General features: G+C 36.2%; 1 protein-coding gene across 15 annotated transcripts in view; it reads right to left on the bottom strand.

The window, feature by feature from the left end:
* Positions 1 to 23,086, bottom strand: part of PAM (peptidylglycine alpha-amidating monooxygenase) — a 338,792-nt gene that overhangs the window by 7,038 nt on the left and 308,668 nt on the right. For all 15 annotated transcript variants that reach the window (XM_064274462.1, XM_064274460.1, XM_023547920.2 and 12 more), the window contains 7 exons: positions 16,559 to 16,675; positions 13,426 to 13,498; positions 12,235 to 12,445; positions 11,619 to 11,819; positions 9,658 to 9,773; positions 4,865 to 4,964; positions 2,750 to 2,803 (listed from right to left, as the gene is read on the bottom strand). In XM_064274462.1, coding sequence (XP_064130532.1) covers positions 2,750 to 2,803; positions 4,865 to 4,964; positions 9,658 to 9,773; positions 11,619 to 11,819; positions 12,235 to 12,445; positions 13,426 to 13,498; positions 16,559 to 16,675 — 872 coding nt within the window. The remainder of the gene's footprint in view (positions 1 to 2,749; positions 2,804 to 4,864; positions 4,965 to 9,657; positions 9,774 to 11,618; positions 11,820 to 12,234; positions 12,446 to 13,425; positions 13,499 to 16,558; positions 16,676 to 23,086) is intronic.

The raw sequence follows: 23,086 nt of genomic DNA, 5'->3' as shown, positions 1-23,086 counted from the left end.
ACGACAGACAATGAGATCAGTTTACCATTCATAAAAAGTGTCCTGAGAATGAGGTAATTAATGACTTGCTAAGATACACAGGTGACAGTTTAAAAATTCTTGACCCCCACACACCTTGCGGTGCTTTGAGCGTCATCTACTAGAAACACTTGAACATTTCAACACTTGGAACCAGCTGAAGTATGTTTAAATTTTAAAAGATACTCTGTATTTTAAAGGAGGTTAAAATTTTTAAATTTCCCAGATTAAAAAAATTAATAAATGTTGCTGTTCTTATCCCTGCAAATCCCTCAGAACACTGGTTCTGAAACTCTGATCTCACTGATAAGTTATGTGACCCTTCACAGTGGGATGATCAATGTCATCAATGGTAACTTGAATTTGGAGACTTAACATTTATCTACAGGATTATTAAATCTGTGAAGTTGTTCCCCTTTGCTTTTTTGTAAAAAGTAGTTTTAATTAAGCATTAGGATTTTGATACAAGATTTCAGATATCCAGCATGATTTATATTTATTCTTGTGGGAAAAAAAAAAAAAGTATAACCACCACCACACTGGTTCAAAGAGGGACAGAACAACTTCACTTGGGTTTAGGTATTCCTGACTTATTTAGATATTCCTCACTGTCACAGTAAGACATTTCAATCATATTTACTATTTAAGCTGCTGGGTTCCCTCCCAAGGCTGGGAGGTTTTCTGAACAGACACAGTGGTATGTGCTGAGAGAGGAAATGACCTACAGGAAAGCATCATTCATCCTTCCCTGGCCAGCCAAGATGAGGTCTGCTTCACTGGGCTGTTCTCAGTAAGTCAACCGGTATAATCTAGAATTTTGAGGTGGGATATATTAAAAAAGAAATGGTTTGAGGCCGCTGTGAATTCCAGAGGTTTCAGTGTAAATTACAACCATTCACAACCTACAGTTCTTGGAAGACTTTATGGTGGCTGAATTCATGGTACCCACCTCCCCCTCCGCAATACAGTAACAGTGATTAAGAGCACAGGCTTTGGTGCCAATCGGACTTTAATTTAAACCCTGGCTCTATCACTTACTGTCTCAGTAGTAATTCTGATCCTCAGTTTCCTCATATGTGAACTAGGGATATAATAGCAGGTATCACATGGTTGGTGTAAGGATTACATTTGATAATGTTTGGATAGCTTGGCGCCTATTGTTTGTACTCCATAAGTAATCCAAAAGCCAGCTGCCATGAAATCAATTCCAACTCATAGCGACTCTCTGTGTGTCAGAGTGGAACTGAGCTCCATAGGGTTTACAGTGCCTGATTTTTTTCGGAAGCAGTTCACCAGGCCATTCTTCCAAGGTGCCTCTGGGTGGACTCAAACCTCTAGCTTTTTGATTAACAGCTGAGCTCATGTGAATGCCACTCAGTATTGTCACCTGAACAAAATCTCTACAAATTCCAAACTATTGCTATGTATTTATTTTATAATATCATCTTACCCCTTTTAACCTTGAGCCGGCTATATTTTCTGATCTGCCTACATAAAATGCCTAAACTCCCTCTTGGTTCTTGCTTCTTTTCATCTCTTTCCACCTGCTTTCATGAGAAAAGAAAACAAGTGAGCCTAAGGTTAAGTCTGAGTATCTAGGAGAATCGCTTGTAAAGCAACTAATAATGGAATCACTTTGCTACTTAAACAACAGGGGCACCTCATAAGAAACCCATGGTGAGTTCTTAACTATAAATCACATGTCAAAAACCTTGCAGATGGTAGAAAAACATAAACAAATATAAACCGATCCTAGGAAAGGGAGAAAATGATTTCACTAGGATTCCAAATGTACCCAGTGGTTGTTTATCAGCAGCTAAATCCCACTTCCCCATACTTGATATTACATGTCAATCATATACGGATTTGCATATATATATGTATGTATGTACATATATATACACACATGTCTTATCTCTCCTTATAGACTTGTAAGCCTCTTGAGGCCAGGCACAGTTTCATTTCCTTTGGACCTTACACCATAGAAACAAAAAAACCAAAGCAAAACAGTTGCCATCAAGTCGATTCTGACTCATAGCAAATTCTACATGTCTCAGAGTAGAGCTGCACTCCAAATGGCTTTCAATGGCTTTGATCTTTCAGAAGCAGATCTCTAGGTTTTTCTTCCAAGATGCCTCTAGGTGGATTTGAACCACTAACCTTTAGGTTAGGAGCCAAGTGCTTAACCGTTTGTACTATCCAGGGACTCTTACACTAGACGGCTCTCAGAAAATGTTCAGGGCCTAAATGGTACTAAGATGTGGGCTTAGGGAGCAGCCAACTCCTATATGCCCCTATAGCATTAACACACCAAAGATATTTTTCACTCCTTAATAGAGTCCATTAAAAGAAAAGTCTTTCCCAATACTCTTAAAGGTATTTTTCTGCTCGCTTGCTTGCTTGAGGTTAATGTACTTCCAAAAGAGACTAACTTATTTTCCTCTCTGAATGTCTCTGGCTCACTGATTATAGATTCCTTACACCCTCAATCACTCTCCATCACTTGAAGTCAGTGAACCTGAGCTCATTATTACTACTACATTTATCAGCAAATGCAGTGGCAACATGCAGGTTTAAAGATTCAGTACATAACAGAAGTCACGGATAATTGACCAGATTATATTTTTTAGCCTGATAATTTTTTTTTTTTTTTTAAGTGCAATCAAGAGCCATAAAAGAATTCAACACAAATAGCCTTAGGTTTCACAGTCCTGAGAGGACGCTGACTAACCTTTGATTTCCTGGACCTCAATGCCAGCCTTTTTAACTGATCGATGTTCCATTTCTGTAACATAGAACAGGAGGGACAGAAAAAATCAGAATCCCTAAAAAGAACATTTAAAAACAATTTCAATATGAATTTCACTCAGTAGAAAATGCTTCCTTAATTAAATATATTATCATCTTTAGAAAGAGTCCAATACAAGCTACTAATTATATACCAGATCCATGAATCCTGGATTTATACTTTCTAAGGAAAGTTGAAATAATATTTCTAAGATCTTCCTATTTAGAAGTTTTTCCTCTGGAGTTCATAATAGTGTATTATTAATGACATATTAAGTAGTACTGTTTTCATATGGCAACATCTCAGACTTATCAGTAGTTCTGCCATCTTGGATTCCCAGTCTTCTAGCTGATAGAAACAGATTTGACTGAGCACTAAAAGGCATATATATAAGAAACTTTTTCATGTCTGATGGCAGTTTAAGTGTCGCACAGGTACTATTTTCCAGATTCATTATTTGATCGCACTCTGGACCGTGCAGAGGGTTTTTCTATTTTAAAGCTGCATGCTGTATTAAGTGCTTCTCAGTCAGGGGATGTATCTAAACTACTTGGGGAACCCCTCCCAAATACACATATTACCACCCCTCTTCTTTTTATAGGTGCCGAGTGGGATCTGGCTATGCGTATTTTGAAAATCCTCCCCAGGTCTCCCAGATACACATATTTGTTCAGTACTAAGCACTGGAGTGGTACAAAGAGCTCCAGACTGGAATCTTAATGGGTTCCAAGTATCATATTTCTGTCTTCAAAATGAGGATATTGGCTAGATTTCTTCAGTCTCACCCTTCTTTCAAGGTATCTATGCATTTTTGTTCTGAAAACCTGGTTTTTTTTACACAATTGAGAATTTTCCATACATCTTTGCTTTCCTGTCTGCCCATGCCTTCTGGAGAGAAGGCAGGCAGTGGGAGTGCTACACTTTTGAGAGGAATGTGAGCTGCTGCTGGGGTGCAATAGTCCATGGGCACCTCTGTACACTCAACCAAACAGGGGCCTTATTACAAAGCGGTAAAAGTTACTCAAAAGAATGATTCTGAAGACAGTGGTTACCAAACTTATTTTGGCTCCAACACCTGTACTGTACCTGATTAAAGTTTTGGGACTACTCCCTCCTCCTTTGATTGTTTGGAGCCTGGCATATCATAAAAGCATCTCTAGATCTTAAGGGTCATGGCCTAGTAAGCATTCAGTGCTCTTCAATTTAGACAACTTGTGTTTTTTGGTATGATAAAAAGCCAGTTGCCATGGACTTGATTCTGACTCACGGTGACCCCATGTGTGTCACAGCAGAACTGTGTTCCATGAGGTTTTCAATGGCTGATTTTTTTGGGGAAGCAGATTGCCAGGCCTCTCTTCCAAGGCACTTCTGGGTAGACCTGAACCTCCAACCTTTCAGTTAGTACCCAAGTGTGCGAGGCTAAGCTAGTATACTTTTTAAGAATTAAAATACTGTCTAAATTGCAATTAGAAAACCCTAAAACTAGCTGGTTTAATCCTAATAGAGCAAAGCTTCTGTCCCCAGGCAAATTTTTGAGTTACATGAAAATATGAGTATTTTGGGAAAGCAGAAGCCTAAATGGAAAATGCAAAGTGCTTCCTGTTTGGGATATTATGTGTCTGACAGATGCTGGTGTCCCCAGATGTTCGGCAGCTACTGAGATCTGAAGAGCCATGTGGGAAGTGATGCCTGTGTGGAAACAAGTCAGCCCCTCTGCCTTGCCAAAGCCTTCTCCTCCCTCTGGAACTAGGCTGGATTTAACATTGGCTTTCAATGTAACAGACATTACTTCAGGCATTGAAAATTTCCTGTGGAATATCTGTGGAAACAAGAGGATAACTGACAGAGTAAAAAAAAAAAGATACGTCTCTTCACTTTTAAAAAATTAATTTAATCCTTGAACTGAACACCAAGCAGGTCTTACAACCACTGCCAATTTGTACCTTGTTTTCCCATTCCTATCAATAAACAGAGAAGAGAAATGCAAATTTTTTGTTCCAGCTGTTTTCAAGCAATAGAACTGGGAAAATATAGACAGTGATGAAATAAACAGCATACTTTCAGTGGAGGTGAACTTCCACACGGTGTTAGTGTGAGCGTCTCCAACGTACACTGTCCCGTCTTCAGATGCAACGATATCATGAGGCATGTCAAAGTGCTGCCAAAACAGCAAGCCATACATTAGGGTGGTGAGCCTATCCTTGAATCCTTCATGAAAAGATAGAAAAACAAAAAAACAAAGCACACAACAAAGCAACAGGCACATCACTCAAATCAAAGCTACAACAATTCCCATCACAGCAACTCTAGGCCAAAGGGTCTATTCATTCAGTGGGTACCAAATCTGTGTCAGGCGTAATTCTAGGCTCTGGGGAATGCCAAACCACCCTTACCACTGATTTTCAAATATGTTAAAAACCAAACATTTACAAGTGAATTATTTTATCAGTGTTGTTTACTTGGTATTGTATCATCTACTTATTTATATTTATTTTTGCCTTCATGTTTCTTCTACCTTTTAATCCCTATCAAATTTGCCTGCTTTGATGGGTACAAGTCGAATAGACCAGGTATTAATTTATGCTACTATTCCCAGCAAAGGAACCCTGGTGGTGCAGTGGTTAAGAGCTCAGCTGCTAACCAAAAGGCTGGCAGTTTGAATCTACCAGCTATTCCTTGGAAACCCTATGGAGCAGTTTTACTCTGTCCTATAGGGTCACTGTGAATCATAATCGAACCAACAGCAACAGGATTCCTATCAAAGCTATCCTATCCTTAAAAACTATATGTATATTACTGATAAGAATAATCAATTCAGATTCAGGGCATTCCGGTTATTTCTGAGCACATACCAGGAGATATATAACAACATGGGTTTTACATTCTCAAGTCCAATTTCTGCAATATTTTCAATCGGCAAAGAAAACAAATTGAGTGTTACCCCCAAGTACTTCCTGGGCTTTTGTATCTACTTCAGATACTCAGTGCTTTCATATGTCCTTCCTTACGACATATCTCCATTTCAAATTATTATCTTCTCAAACATGAGGACACAGAAGGCAGGAGAGCACTTTATGTGACTTTCTCGGGGTCACCTAGCCAGTTCAGCAAATCAGGGTGTACAGGAGAGCACTTTATGTGACTTTTTGAGGTTACCCAGCCAGTTCCTAGAAGAAAAGGCTTAAACACTATGCTACTGACATTTCCATCTGTCTACTGAAGCCTACAAAGGTGCCATGTGTCCTCCAGTACGCAGGATGTAGATAATTTCTTTCACCTTTGAGGCCAGCAGGGCTGTCTGAACGCACAGTTCTCAAAAATATGACTAGTGAGTATGAAAAGGAACACTATCAGACTGTGGGCTTATCAGCTAACATCTGCACATCTCGGTTTGCTGAGTACAAATGTCATCAACGAGACAAACTACTCTTCTTAGCTCACTTTAGGAGGGGCAGAAGAATGCAGTCTTTGGAGATACTACTGTGCTTTAAAAATCAGAAACAGTTTTTCATGTTGTAAAGAAAAATGAGAGCTGTGCCAAGGAGGTTCATTCCTTCATACCATCCAATGGGCTGTGACAAATGTTCAAGAGAAAGACAGCCAGAAATCAAAACACTACCTTGTTGAAATTTCACAAGCCTGTTGTTAAACGTTCATTTTTATTTTGGGTTCAGCTAATGGGTAGCAACAGACTTACAAATAGGTGGGAGAATAGAGATGAAGCAGGAATGTATGAACTATTTATTGGCCAAGGACTTTGCTTTAAGTAAATCACAACAACGTGTCATAAATTCAAGGCTAAAATTACAATAAATCTTTATCAGTGGTTCTCAAACTGATTCAAAGAGCTAAAGATTCTGTTAGAAAGATTTTGGGGCCATTGTAAGGGCTCAGGAGGAGGCTTAGTGGGTAGGACTTCTGGACCTCCAATCAGAAGCACTTAACTGTAATGTTAAGTGTATCATTTCTGTATCATTTAAAACAGCAAAATTGCTTTTAGCATTTTGGAGTTGAAGAGACTCAGATATATTCCAGTCCAGGCTTTGCAAATTCTTCTCCTGAGGTACGTCTAACGAAATGAAATTGACAACAGAGATGAAAGATAGCATCCTTCTGGGGCATGCAGGGATACAGCCCAGGGCAATGTTTCCTTAAAATCTTACATTAAAAATTCATGAGAAATTTTTGATCTTCTCTATATCATAGCCATGTTTCCTTTAATACAAAAATAATGCTTACTTAATATTAAGTATAATGGTTCTTCTAGGAAGATGTATCATGTTTATTTTGTGGCTTCATATGCCCTTTAGCATACCGAGTGTATTCCAGGGATTAAAAAACCACAGTATAATCCAATTTCATTTATCAAACGAGGGTACTAGCATCCAAAACATAGAATGCTAAGTAGTTATGCATATTTTGGAGTCAGACAGACATGAGTTTGAGATCTAGGTGAGCTACTTGATGTGTAGCTTTGGAGAAGTAATTTAACCAGTGTTAACCTTTCATCTTAAATGTTGTGATTTTAATCTCTGTTGTGAAGGTTCGAGAAACAACATGAATCTGGGCTTGCTGTTCATCCTTTGTGTATGTGCATGTGTTTTTTGGAGGGATGGGGATCATGCCCTTCCTTTCCAACATGAACTGTCTTGAAGAAGAAAGAAAACAAAAAATATCAGCCTGAAGGATGTGTGGGAAAGCATATGATGAGGTGCCATTTCTCTTTCCTGTGATTATGGGGAGGTGGGTGAGAGAATTGGGAGGGTGATTGTGTTTTTTGTCCTCTTGTTTTTTTGACACTATTTAATAGAACTACCTTTTTTATTGTCCTATTTTCCCCCAGCTTCCCTGCACAGACATAAAGATGAAGACAGTACACTCAGACATTCATATTTGTAAAAGAAACTGATAGTAGAAGAGGGAGAACCAAAATATACTTGGAGAACAGGCACAGACAGAAACATAGACACATTATGTAAAACTTTTTGACCTGAAAGACAAATCTCTTCTTACATAGGAGTTAATACATCACATTATTTTCTGTACCCAAACTTATTCTTTATGATTATAATTAAATGAAAATTCTGTGAGATTTATAAATTGATTTCAGTTTACTGAGTTAACACAAAATAAATTTCTATATCCACATAATATCAAGTTTTGTTTACTTAAAGGAAAAGCAAATTTCATCTTTGAGTTAGGCTTTTTTTTTTTTCTTTTCATGTTTGCTGCATTAACCCATATATTGTGACTCAATCATCACTGAACATCCAAGGAATACTGATGTTTAGGCACACTGCTTTCTGAAATTTTAATTCGGAGCTGTTTCCGTTTTTAAGAGTGAGGATTGTTTAGGTTCTAGGTTTGTACTTAGCAATTAGTTTTAATTTCTAGATGCATATTTGAATTAAAAGTTAACACCCTAGTTTATACAGTATGTTATTATTAAAGGAACCAGCAAGGCAAAACTCCATCGAAAAAAGTGAAGACCTTTCTTTCTCAATAGATACGAGGAGGTAGTACAAGAGGCAAAACAATGAAGATCAGATAATCACTATGAATTTGAAACACCATGGAAGTACAATATGTCTTTTCAATATAATTTCTTTCTTTCTGAAGGGTATTATGTTTTTACATTTGATTGATTATTGCTTTTCAGGTGAAATTATTCTATGAAAAATTTTATTTGTTATGTATAGATAGAAACCCAAAGAAAAAATCTGTACTGGAAACTTTAGTTCAGATTCAGTTTGATTCAATTCACATGGTATAACTTTAATATTTGACTAAAAGCTCTGTTGAGGGAAAGGCTGTATCTTGTTCTGTTAACCATTATTACATTCTCGTACCTAGCATAATACCTGATACAGAGTAGGTACTTAATAATACCTCTGGAATGAAATTTGATGATAAACCCCAGGCTAGTTGCCAGTATTTCTCACAGAATAAATTCTAGAAGATTGAGGCATTTAAAAAGTTTTCTTTTAATCTAGCAAACATGGTATCTTAAAGAGTAATATAAAAATTATTATCAATATATACTTTGTCCAGTGGCTTCTCATAGTTGCATTTTGATTTAAGTAAAGCCAATAAATCATCACGTTTTGAAAAACAACCTTTATTTGCAGCATTTTAGCAGGCTGAATTTTGAAAATTGATGGACTACAAGCATGTTGATATGGTGTATATAAACATTCTGATCACTGTGGCAATCATACCGCAGAGAAAGTAAACTGGGAAGGCCATGCTGGTCCCTAGTCATTATGTTTGTAAAAAACATTGTTAGAAAAAACAATGGGAAACCATTTATGAAGTCAAAACTAGCCTTTAGTCTCTTGCCTAAACCAAGTCCTTTGGACTGGAATAAATCCCATGAAATGCTGTTTTCAAGTCCTGCTGCTCAGTATTATCATAGCAATAAAAAAGCAAACAATATTTCTGCTAGATCTGAGAGAATTATTAAGTACAATCTAAACTACTGTGTTGTGTTTTTTTTTTTTAACTACTGTGATGTCTTTTCTATTTAACAAAACCAAGAAAAGCCTCATTTTTTAAAGGTATTTTTAAATACAGTTAATTTACACCTGTCGTGGTATGCAAATTCTACTAAGAACCTTAGAATTCTACATAGTGTTAATATGCATCTGAGGAAATTGATTTAGGAACAGACAAGGGCATTTATTTATTCAAGATAAAGACATTCTAACAGGACACTCCCATCAACCGAGCTAAGAAAGTTATCAGAGCTACTTAAGTTTTTAAAAATTATACTATTACAAATTGAATGTCAAGATTCATATTTTGGTCTTATTCTCAAAAAAAACTGAAACCTAGGCAATGCTTATAAATACCTTGCGTACTGGCTTGAAGATATCTATAATCTCCCCACTGGAAAAGTTCATCACAAATCCTTGTACAGGCTCTTGGTCCCCAAAGTAAGGCTTTCCATTCACCGCAAAGAGCAAACCTGTGATAATATATTCAGTTAAGTTTCCTTTAAAATATGGTCAACACTGGCTTTCAAACGTTTTAAGTATGAACATTCAATACACGATCAACAAATGTAGAGTCAACCTGATCCCTATAATTGGCAACAAAGCTAGAGAATAAAATACTTAGCAAATGTCTCCTTCTGAGTGACAAGATCAAGGGTGAAGAAGTTAGAGGGCAAACATCCTTGTAATAGGAAAACCAGGAACTGGAAAGCCTGTTCCACCTGGGAAGCCTGGAAAATTCAGGAATATACAGACACGTATAGAAAAATAGATGTAAATATAGATGTCACAGGTATCCTAAACAGGTACTGGGAAGAGTCTGAATATTTAGGCTAATCATTTTAGAATATCAGTTTCTTTTCAACCACATGTAATATCTGCCATTTTAGAGAGAAATCAGAAATATGCGAAGAAATTAGTGAAAGCAGAGTAAAAATAGAAGGGTTAACAATCAGAGTTTGAAAATGTGAGATGATTGTTCCAGATTATCAAAGACATGTTTTCCCATAGTTTGTGATGATGCCGTGAACATTCCTTAGTAAAATTATACTTCTCAGTACAGTACTGCTCATTCAAAATATGGGAACTGTGATGTTTCAGTTACATAAATACTGCAGAGGATTGAAAATTACCAGTTTTCAAAGAATTAAAAGACAGATATATATACAACACTAAAATAACAGGCAACATTCTTATCTTTATGCACTGTAGGATTCTTGATGCATCATGCTAAGAAAAGGTCAACACTATAAGTATCAATTATTATTGTGCAATATTATAGACAGAATTCAATTCCATTTTTAATACACTTTGTTCTTTACTTTGATTCTGGTTTCAGCCAGATTCCTTCTAATCATCTTTCCTGATTTTTTTTTCTTCTAATATTTACCATTGTTCACAATGAATGTGGTCCATCTTCTCTATTAAGTGTCAGATCCTGATTTTTTTGTGTAAAAACAAACACAAGAATTTTGTTTCCACTGAGGTTAACGAGTACATGTAGTTTATGTATTACCTATTTCTTGGGAAGCCAAACTTGCTCCCTATCTAGTTAACCGACTTCCATTATTCCATGTGCCAAATAAATAGGGGGCTGCTTGGGAAGACGGCAACCATGTGCAACCTTAACAGAACAAGAAGTATAAATATTATAATTTTTAGAAATTAAATGTTTTCAATGTGTTCAGTACTCATTAAGGAAACCTTATGCTAACTTATTTTATAAAGTAAATTATGTGGATCTAATAAGTCTGGATTATTCTTCTGATTTTCTTTTCAACAAGATCTACCTTGAAAATGAGAAAAATTTCAAGTTTTCTTGGTCATTTCTCCTGGTATTTAGACCTAAATCTCACTTATTTTATGTACTTCTCTTTCTATTTTTATCGCCTACCTCCTTTTAAAAAATGTGAAATAGAAGTATTTTGAATACTGGTTCTATCAGATACGCACCATCTGTTGATGATGTGTGAAGACATAATATTAATCATGTAATATCTTGAGCAGATTATCATAATTAAGGAAAAATGAAAACCAATGTTTGGAAACAATTTTTTAACTCTTTACAAAAAAAAAAAAAACAGTTGTTAAATCCTTTGAATTCTTCATTATTTATGTACAAAGAATAGTGACACTTGAGTTGAAAATGATTTATAATGCACTAACAGTTTTAAGTCATTTTAAGTTCTGATACATAAGGCATTTTCAATACTTTAATAAGAAAAAAAAAAGAAAGAGCAGGTGAGGATAAGACAGATACTTTTTAAGAACAGAGCACGATATGTCAAAACGTATACACAAAAATTAAGGTTATATACCTGGTATATATGAAATTGCAAATATACGTCTTCCAAACGATGCATGCTTGATCTCTTTCACAAATTCTTTGGTGTCAGTTTTAAAACACTGGATCCGACCATTTTCCCTGTCTGCCACACATAACTGCCCCAAATGAGGTACAAAAGCCAAGCTGTGAGGAACACTGAACTGGCCCGGGTTAGGATTGCTCCCTGAAGACTCTACAGAATAAAGAAAAACCTCAGATATACAATTTATAAAGTCACTCAAAGTCTGACTCTATAGTTTTGTAATTTCCCATATTCATGATAGTAAACCATTAAATTTCTAGAAAGGGGGAGAAATAAGGTATATCAGTTTTAAGTTTATTTCATAATATCTCTTACCCACAACAGATTTTCTCCATTATTTGGACAAAGGCTTTTTGCAGAAGCATTCTTTTTCCTCTTATAAGACTTGTGAGCACATGAGCGTGTGTGTGTGTGTGTGTGTAACCCAAGCGGGGGCACACAGAGATCCTGTTTTCCTCAAAGTAAAGGACAATTCATCCCACAGAATGTGAAAAGTGGTCAATCTCTTGTTCCTACTGATATTGGCTAAGAATTACAACTAAAGATCAAAAGTCTTTTTGGGTACCTTCTCCCCACTGCATGATAAACTTTCCAGTTGGTGAAAACTGCACAATCCGACTGTTGCAGTAACCATCTGATACATAGATGGTTCCAGTTTCTGGATCCACAGCCACATCAGTGGGTTGACAGAAGTGATTCTGGTCACTGCCTGGTTGCATACTTCTTCCCAGGATTAACATAGGGCCTTCTTTACTGTTTGGATCCAGTTTGAACACCTTTTTAAAATGGAATAAAGGATTTACTCACTTTGCATGGTTATTAATGACACATACCCAACATGACTAAGATCACTTTTATGGGCAATCTTCAGTGTAAGCTCTGAGAGACTTATTTAAAAGATGATACTTTTTGGAGCTGGATGGTCCCTAGATATCATTCGATCCGATTCATTTGATAAATGAAGTCTACAGAGATTAACTGATTTTTCTCAAGGTCACCCAGTTAATTAGGCAAATGGTGACAAACACATGGTTGTCCTATTCCACTTCACCCCCTATGTTTCCTTTCTGTCTTTCCTTAACTAACAGTACAAACCTCTTCAGATAACACATGAACAATAAATGTTTGCTGAGATGATGTTTAAAGATTGAGGGAAGAAAAACTTAGTAATTGTTGTAGCAACATCTTCTGAAGGTTTTTTCTAGTTCACTGCCTCCTATTCATAAACATGTTATCAAACTTAAGCTTATCTGGGGAGAAGGGGAACACTTCATGACTATTCTGTGACAGAAATGTAACTTCTCTGAAAAAGGGCAAACATGTTTTAAAATTTTATTTTTTACACACAAACATATACTTACTAGAGACCTTGTCTCAATTTATAGAATAAGGTGGCTTAGAAAAGAAAACATAAATGAGTGGTAAAATAGAAATAAGACCTGGGGACAAAGGAAGTATAAGGAAATGCAGTAAGTCAAGAAGGAAGTGGAGAGGGCCCACGTCACTGTCACAGCTGAACTCCATCTCTGCACCTACACCTCCTGCCAACCCAAGGGTGAAAGGAGACTTCATAAATTACACATTAGCTTTTTCCGCACTGAATTCTATAAGAAAACTTTTGGATGTGGCTGTTCCATTTTCTTGTTATAAACTTACAGAGTCACAGAAAAAGACTCACACAACTCCAGAAAATCAGGTCCTTTTGAAAGCACAACTGTTAGCTTCTATTTGAATAAATGCCAGATTGGAAGATTACCTGATGGAGAGCCACATCCGTGACCCAATAATTTCCATCTTTATCTATGCTCAAGCCATGTGGTAAATAAAACCTGCAAAATAAAAAAGTAATTGTCTTAATTATATGTATCTCCCCAAAGCATACATGAGAAGATTCTTTTTCTAAATAACCCCTAAAGGCAACATAAATTTATGCACTGATAAATATGCAGGTCCTTACTACGGCACTGGGTGTTGGGTGGTTACTACAGGAAAGACCAAAATGAATTATTAAATGAAAACACTTGTTATGATAAGAGATCTGTGACAAACCTTAAGTATTTAATCATATTAAAAATCTGTAAATGAAAGCTACATAAAACTAAAAACCCGTTGTTATCAAATCGATTCCGACTTATAGTGACTCTATAGGACAGAACAGAACTGCCCCATAGGGTTTCCAAGGAGTGCCTGGTAGGCTCCAACTGCTGACCTCTTGGTTAGCAGCCGAACTCTTAACCACTACACCACCAGGGATTCCAAAAGCTACATAAAAATTACAAATATTTATTATAAAGCAGAATACATTAAACAACAAAATAGTGACAATTTAAAAATAGGTTTTAAGATTATAAATAACATCTTAGATAGGTGTATAACATATAATTGTCCAGAGGAACAGAAATTGATTTAGGTAGGCATTTTGAATAGTTTAAATACATTGCAAGACAATGCAATGCTATACTAATATAAAATATTAAACCTTACTCAAAATCTTTAAAAATACCTATTAAAGATAGTAAAACCCAAAGAAAAACAACTTTCAGCAAAAATGGACTGTGCTTATCTAAGCAAAGTGAAGTGGTAAATTGGGCAATCATTAGAGAAGGTTAATCTAGTTAACAGATCAATACGAATGATCAGAGTAAGAGAATTGTAAGCTAATGTAGACAGGTGCCTATAGGCTTATGGAACCTGGATAGAGTTAATAAACTCGTGAACAATATGTTAATGTGGTTTTGGTCTATGACACCTCATAATCCACAAGCTATTTTTGTAGGCTTCTATCCTTAGTATGGAGCCCTGGGGGCAAGTGGTTAAGAGCTTGGCTGCTAACCAAAAGGTTGGCCGTTGGAATCTACCAGCTGCTCCTTTGAAACCCTATGAGACAGTTCTACTCTGTCCTACAGAGTCGCTATGAGTCAGAATTGACTGGATGGTAACAGGTTGGGTTTGGTTATCCTTAGTATAAGAAGCCCTGGTAGCACAGTGGTTAAGCACTTAGCTGCTAATGAAAAAGTTGGTGGTTTGAACCCACCAGCTGCTCTATGGGAGAACAAAATGGCAGTCTGCTTCTGTAAAGATTTATAGCCTTGGAAACCCTATATGGGGCAGTTCTCTGTGAGTCTCAATTGACTCGACAGCTGTGGGTTTTGGCAGTTAGCCTTAGTATGGTGTTAGCAGAATAGAGTTTGTCATGAGCCAAACCTATGACACCCTGATTCTGATTTATTAACTGAACTAGATCCCTGCCTTGGGTAACTGAATGTGAGGGTTATGATTTGCTTTTAACATAGACACCCACTGATGGTCAAGTTGATTTAGCAGCAGTTGTTCTACCTTTCTCCTTAATTTCTTTCAGGAATGAGGGTACTTCTGATTAACACGTAGAGCACAAAAGAGAGGTTCAAGCACACTGAGTGGTGGAGCTCGTACTAGAATTTGGCCCCTGGCTCACCGTCCTAGAAACCTACTAAAATAATCAAAACCTCGTAATTACCATCTCCATACACAACTGGATTCAAAGTAGACGGCACCCTGCCTTTCACTGCCTTTCAAGGAAGCTGGCCTTCTTTGTGCCTAAGCAGATGGAATAGGTTATAGTCCCTAAAGCTACCAGGTTAAAATGGTTGAGGACACTCTTTAAGCAGGTGTCCCTTTCTTTCAATGACTGTGAATATGAGCCAACTTTTTTTGGCTGCCAAATTCTATCTAGGAATAAGACCAAATAATGAGCAGCTTTCAAAGACAAAATTATATGCGCATGCTAAGGAAAGCTAAAAATGGCATTTGTTCAGTCTTCATTTTGAGATGGGAAGAAGGCTTTTTTCTTATCTGTGATTGCTTGATGAGTTTGGTTATGCAACTCTTCCAATGAAGATTTTTTTTTTTTTAATCTTCAGATCTAGCTGACCAGCAAATCATTTCATTAGCCGGGTATATCAAGTTTTCTCTCAATCTTGATAATGTATTAGAATAAACTGGGGAGCTTTAAAACTAAATCCGAATTTTTTTTTAAAGTTTCTCAGGTGATTATAACATTCAGCCAGGGTTTAGAACTATCTATTTAGAAAATGGAGAATGGAGTCCCTCGGTGGTACAAATGGTTAACAAGATCAGCTGTAAGCAGGGCTTCAAACTGGTTCAGACCAGTTCAGGAACATTCAGTAATTGTGGACTTAAATGGACACGTTGCACAGCAACCAAATCTCTTGCCCCAGGGTTTTGACCTGAGTAAGAATCAAACAGCAGTGCTCCCTCAAAGATGGCAGCCAATTGCGCCGCTTTGAATATGTACTGCTCTCCAGAGTTCTGCCAGTAATCCAATCTCCTGTACAGATCCCGAATGTTTCAGGAGCCTGATGTGGGAGATTGGATTTTTTACAGGACTCAGGAGAGCGACACAGATTCAAAGCAACCCAGTCAGCCACCATGTTTGAGGGGGTATTGCTGTTTCCTAAAAAAGGTCAAAATCCCAGGGGTAACAGATTTGGCTGTTATGCAATGCATGCGCTGTCCTCATTTACTCGGCAGTTACTGAACCCTTCTTAACTGGTTTGAAGCCCTTCTGCTAAGAAAAGGCTCGAGTTCACCCAAGGAGCCTTGGAAGAAAGGCCTCATGATCTACTTCCGAAAACTCAGCCACTGAAAACCCTATGGAGTACAGTTCTACTCTGACACTCATGGGGTTTCCATGAGTAGGAATCAACTCAATGGCAACTGGCTTGTTTAGAAAATGCAAAGAGGGGATGACTGAATTAATTTCCTGCTTTCTTGAGCTGGACTTTCCTACCACTGCTGTACAACTCTGTCTTTTCAAAACAGACCAGTGATGTATTTATACTCAATCTATGTAGTAGAAGCCTTCATAACACATAAGCAATATGACTCACAGATTTTTGCCACTGGAATGGAGTACTGCAGCATTATTTGGATCTATGACAAGAATAGTGTCTTCTTCAATTGGTCCAAGTCCTCTTTGCTGGTAAACAAACTTGCTGTCAAAAGAGCTAAACAAAATGCATTAGAATTGAAAACACTGATCAGAAACTCCAGTGAACTTGAGAAATACGGACCACTCAGATGAGATTCTACCTACAGAATCAAAGAAGAGCTCAGCTGTATTTAACTTCATTCTTTGTCCTTCATGTTTCAGCACCTTAGACTCATACACACCATTAGCCTACAGAACTGTGCTACTCGGAGTACTCAGGGGAGCAGCAGCAGCATCACTTGGAAACGCAGCCTCAGACCCGCCCAGTCAGAATCTGCACGTTCACAAGGTCTCCAGGTGATCTGTGTGAACACTGGAGTTTGAGAGACACGGGTCTAGAATACTTAGAGTAACAATTACTTAACGTTTTAATAGTCGTTTAAAAAGCTCTTAAAAGTAGTTTAATTCAATGAGTTATTTTCTTCAAATTACAAAAGAAAGCACTGTACTTAACTTCCTCTGTAATAATAAAAAAGGAGTAAATAGCTGAAAACATTAGCAATTAAAAATGTTTGTTATAATACTTCCTATACAAACACATACTATAAAGATATAGAACAGAATGTTCAAAATATTTTAAAAATATAGGATGATTTATATGCTGAACAAAAATATGCTTATACATTAACAGACATAATCCATAATCCATATAACATTTTATAAGTACAAAGGGGAAAACTACATAATATTACAAAAACTAGAACAAATATGGTAATTTCTGCTTTTCAACTCAGCATGTTCTTGGTTATTATAAAATACGTTGTTATACACACACACATATATTTCTACTTTTACTGATGGTAATACCTTTCCTTAAATTAACAATTATCAGAGACACTATTTATTTCAATTCTTGTCTGGAAAATTACACATTAATGGGGATAAATGACGAAGATAAACTCTTCTAATCTAAGCTTATGTAATATAGAGGCAAATATATATAGCACCAGGAGACCAACTTAAATTTTCAGAAATGACGAGCTGGATCAGATGAGCCACATATATTTTGGCCAGATGAAGTCAATGGTTACTCAATGAATTTCTGTAAAACAGAATTTCCTTTACAGTATCAGACAAGATGATGAATAAAAAACTGTTAACATTTTGTAGTTAACTGTATAAGCAAAAGAAGAATCCAAATAACATTAAATATTTATGGAGATATATTTGCAACAGGGAAGGTGACAGACTGCTCAAATCTATCACACACCTATTGATTGGTTGGTTGATATATTTATGGAACTTACATAGAGTCCCAGTAGGAGAAGTAAATCTTTAGAATTATATTCTCTTGTCATTAAAAATATACATCACACAATCATTTCAGCTTCTTGACTGTTAGTCTTTTGGGTATTTTTTTCCTGAAAGATAACAATAAGTCCCTAAAGTAGTTCTTATTAATGATGGATTCAATTGAACACAAAATATTGATTCAGCTTTGTCAACCTTAACTTAAGTAATACTGTTTACATATGCTATTATGTCCAGTTAAAACCACACAGCAATATCTAGAAAAATACATATACTTATGAAGTAGAAGTAGCATCACAAACAAAACAGATTTTGTAAGATGTTCATGGAATCATCAAATTGAAATTCAAAATTTTATTAGGTAGAAACCTATGTAAAAATAGACAAGGTGTTATTAAATCAGAGGAGGTTAGTAAAGACCAAACATAAAGTCACTCTCTTACTACTGTGAAACACGAAAGAATTTGTCCTAACTGTAATTCTAATTTCAATATGAATTCCTTTGCTAAGAATGTTATAACTTTTCCTCTAGAAAATAAAGGTATCAGATTCAGCCATGATTCATTTTTCATTTTTTTTCCAACTTGGCTATATTGGATAATTTCATGTTGCCAATATAAGACTCCATATGTTGTAAGCTTCATATTCATATGTAAGATGATGTCTCCTCACTCATTCTCTCTTCTAATGTTTAAATCCTATATTCCTCATTGTTAGAAGTATTCCATTGCTTTGTAAAGGCACAATGGCACTCTGAATAATGTGAAGGTTATACTTCCCCTATCTACTAGGAGTTAAAAACCTATTTTTCCTCTTTTTTAATTGAAAATTTTGAGATAATTGTAGATTCAAGTACAGCTGTAATAAATAATGCAGAGAGATCCTGTATACACTTATTGAGTTTTTCCCAACAGTACCATTCTGTAAAACTATGGTGTAGTATCACAGCAGGATATTGATAATGGTACAATTCACAGATCGTATTCAAATTTCACCTTTCCCTTTTTTATTTCCTAAAAAAAAACAAAAATTTATTATTATTCTTACTGTTGTGGGAGAGAAAGTGGAAATGAGATATTCTTCCCCAGGAGCAAACACTGAACCCCTTTAGCTTAAAGCATTTCTTATAGCTACAGCTTATTTCTCCAGATACTCAAATATTTTAAAATGTAAACTGTAGCTTAAATTACTCACTGGCAGCCATGTAAGCTCAGAGTCATGGACCTGAACTATTGGGCTTGACTTCTAAAAAAACAAATTGTGTTACGGAGGAAATCCAAAAAACCAGACCCACGGTCCTTGTGCTAGTCAGGTCAAATGAAAATGTGGCTGATGAGTAGATAAGTGAAAAATATCCTTTGTTAATGGTCTTAGTCTACGAGGCCCACAAATGGAGAGAAATGTATCAAGTAATTGATGTTTTTCTGTTACAAACACAATTTGTAAGTGCACAAACATCCATATCCATAACCTAGAAATTTCACATGTCTAGTGTGGATAGTACATAATAAAGTTAACTAATTTGAGCACACCCCATTTGTGTTTCATTATCTACTTTTTGGTGTTGTAATAATAAATTGTGAAATGGCAAATGATGGAAATAAAAGTAACAAAAATAAACTAAGTCACAAAGCAAATAAATCAGGTTTTCATAGTCAAAAGTTAGATCCACAGAAAATATCAGACCTCTCAACTCATCAAGGTATTTGTCTTAGTATCTTATTACACTGCAACAACTAATAATTTAGTTTTTTTTTTTTAGGTTATATTTGATGCCACAAATTACCCTCATGCCATCAGTATATGCATAGGGAATTCTGTGTGATGTGTAGGACAAGTCATTTTTCCTATGGCATATAGCTTTATCACTATTATTCATATTATTACTACAATTCTCCTATGTCCATTAAGGATCTCAGTGATTAGACAAGTTCTTAAATTTACTGATAAGAGAATCTGTTCATTTAACCACCCCCCCTCAAAACAAATACACACAAATGATTTAAAAAAAAAAGGAACTCTATACTAATACCATTTAAATATATTAATTTATTCTAACAAAATAACAAATTATAAAATTTTAGAAATCTTAGGAAGAATATAGCTTTAAATGAATTAACCACAACTGACTGAACTACTTGATTTAAAAATCTTTGTGATACCTTTTAACAAAAGCCTATACGTTTAAGCTGGCAGCATCAAGGAACATCCAGTCACTCAACTGATTGGTTGACTGGCCCTAATTCTTTCATTTGGGATAGCTGGAGCTTCAGAGTTGGCCCCTGGTAGTTACATAGGGAAAGTAACAAAAGAAATTGATTTTTTTCTTAAACGGGAAAATTGTATATATTTTTAACCTGCCAGAAAAAGTAGTTTATAAATTGTTTTACAATTCAAAGGCAGGAACCCTTGAGCAGTTCACAAATGGATGTCAGATGATAGAGCTCAATACACTGTTGCTATAGCAAACTGCTTATTTAGTGTTCTAAAGCAGCTGCCCCGCATTATATGCTGCAGAGAGGTCTTTATTTCAACCACATTTAACTTTTTACAGGATATAATAATACCCTGCACATTTCACATAGTGCTTGGAGCACTGATGATTTTTGTTTGCTTCTCTGAAAAAGCACTCAGCTGAAAAGACTGAACTGCAGAGGCCTATGGGCCAGAATTCATCAGTTCTTTATTTTAGCAGTTTGAATTCCCCATTAATGATTTTGCACATTAGCAGCTAATCAAATAGTTTAGATAAGGCTGAGAAGATATACTTTGCTTCGTTCACACACAAGAGCTAGAGTAAGAGAAACTTCTGTGTCATCAAATCAAAATTAAGGGAATACAAAATAAATAATATCAACTGAAGAAAGAAGTGAAATTTAATGTTATATAAATTAAGTAGCTAGATGAAGAACGATAGGTTTTCAAGTGGGAAAACAAGTGTATCAAACAAAAGCCAGAGACTATAAATGGAATATGATTTAATGTTGTTGTTAGGTGCCATCAAGTCGGTTCTGGACTCTTAACGACCCTATATACAACAGAATGAAACACTGCCTCGTCCTGTGCCATCCTCACAATTGTTATGTTTGAGCCCATTGTTGCAACCTCTGTGTCAATCCATCCTGTTGAGGGGTCTTCCTCTTTTTTGCTGACCACCTGTGTTACCAAGCATGATATCCTTCTTTAGGACTGGTCCCTCCTGATAATAATACTATATTAAAAACACTTCTGAACATATAAACATGGCAGACAAAGAAACCAGCAATATTACATGGTGCCCTGATGGACTCAGAACTAGAGACACCATGAACAGTGATGGAAAAAAGACAAAACTTGGTATCAGGGTACCCAAGCGCTGGACTCTGTTGTGTCAATAAGGCCACTGAGGTCAAAGCCAATTAACAAAGTGCTTTTGTTACTCAACAGTATGAGACTTTATATTTTAGAAACGGAAGCTGTGAAGGAGTTTAAGTTTCTTGATGAAGATCTCAAAGCTAGGAAATGGTAACCAAGATTCAAATTCAGGTCTCCTGTCTTAAAAAAACAGTGTGCTTTTCTCTTACTAGTACTGATCTCCCTGTACCTCAGAATCTCCTCTTCCAGTTATGAAATTCAATGAGCATATGCAGAAGAGATGAAAGAACGGTCACATAACCAAGAATTAGAAAAAGAGGCATAAAACTGGAAGAAAACGGCTCAAGTAAAATGGGAAATTATAATAAGAAATAGAGAAGGGTAGAATATTGACATATTCTTTTTGTAGAACTCTTTACAATTTTCTCTCAGCTATGAAGGTATTAAGGGGCCACTCTGCCACTTCAAGTTTTGTTCTCCAGGTCCAATTAAATCCTAAAGTGTGAAAGAAATTGCAGATATATAAGCAGAGTCCCAAGCAGATATCTTAACTGAAGCTCCAGAAAACTAGCAAGGCAAAGCTTGAACTGATTTTTTCTGAGGTTAGAAAGCTCGTGTATTTCTGAAATTCTTTGACCAGTAACCTTGGCAAAATTCCATAAAGCATTTGATGAAGAGATAGTTTGTGAACTGTTTGGGGAGAGAGGCAGTGAAGAAGTTTCCTAGAAGACCATGTGAGTTCTTTAAGAACAAAATCTGCCAAACTAAACATTGAACTATTCACGTTTTATGAGCAACATTTATGAAGACAGGAAAGGCACACTGATCAAACAGACCTAATATGAGCTGGGGAAGACAGCTCATTCTGTGGTTAACAATTAAAGACTAATATAATACCTGTAAATTGAAGCAATGCTAAATCCATGAAGTGAAATGTGACTGGAATAAATTCCTGAATTTAGTATTTTTAAAGCACCATGACACTACCTAAGTATAGGAGCCCTGGTGGTGTAGTAGTTAAGAAATGTCTACTAACCAAAAGGTCAGCAGTTTGAATACACCAGCTGCTCCTTGGAAATCCTATGGGGCAGTTCTACTCTGTCCTATAGTATGGCTATGAGTACAAATAGACTTGATGGCAATGAGTTTGTTTTTTTTTTTTTTTAATGTAAGTATAAAATTGTAAAAACTTGAGCACCATTTTATGAAATATATTTGGAGATCTTAGTAGACTACAAATTAAACATAAGGCAACAAAGTAACATGATTGCAAAAAAGTAAATACTTTTTATATTAATGAAGATCTAGAATACTGGTCAAGAGAAGTAATTGCATTGCTCATCAGATAATTTATGAGGTATGTGGCCACTTCTGGACCAAACTTTTTAAAGGGCTGAGAAACCAGAGTGCCTTCAGATGAAAGTAACCAAGTCAGCATGACAAATACTTAAAGGACTTGAGGGTATTTACCCCTGGAAAAGACAAGATTTTCTTCAATATGTGAATAATTGACATGGAAAAAGGGGAGTAAATCCATCCTGCATTACTCTGTCACCAGGGTAGAGTGACAGGACTCAGATTTGGCTTTAATGTAATGAAGAACTTTATAACATTTAGATTAGCCCCACAGTTGGATGGTGTGTCTTATATCTGGGAAATTTCTTGGCATTGAAAAAGTTCAGGCATTGGATATCTCTGGAAGATGTTGTAGAAGAGATCTTAGGTGGAAGACTGGAAATGAGCTCTCTGGAGGACATTTGCTGTCCTGGATGTCCAATGTCCCCATTTTGTGTCAATGGAAACTCAACACTTCTTCAGTGGA

This window comes from Loxodonta africana, chromosome 2 (assembly GCF_030014295.1).
Source record: "Loxodonta africana isolate mLoxAfr1 chromosome 2, mLoxAfr1.hap2, whole genome shotgun sequence".
Lineage (NCBI taxonomy): Eukaryota > Metazoa > Chordata > Mammalia > Proboscidea > Elephantidae > Loxodonta > Loxodonta africana.
This window is presented reverse-complemented; position numbering and strand designations above follow the sequence as displayed.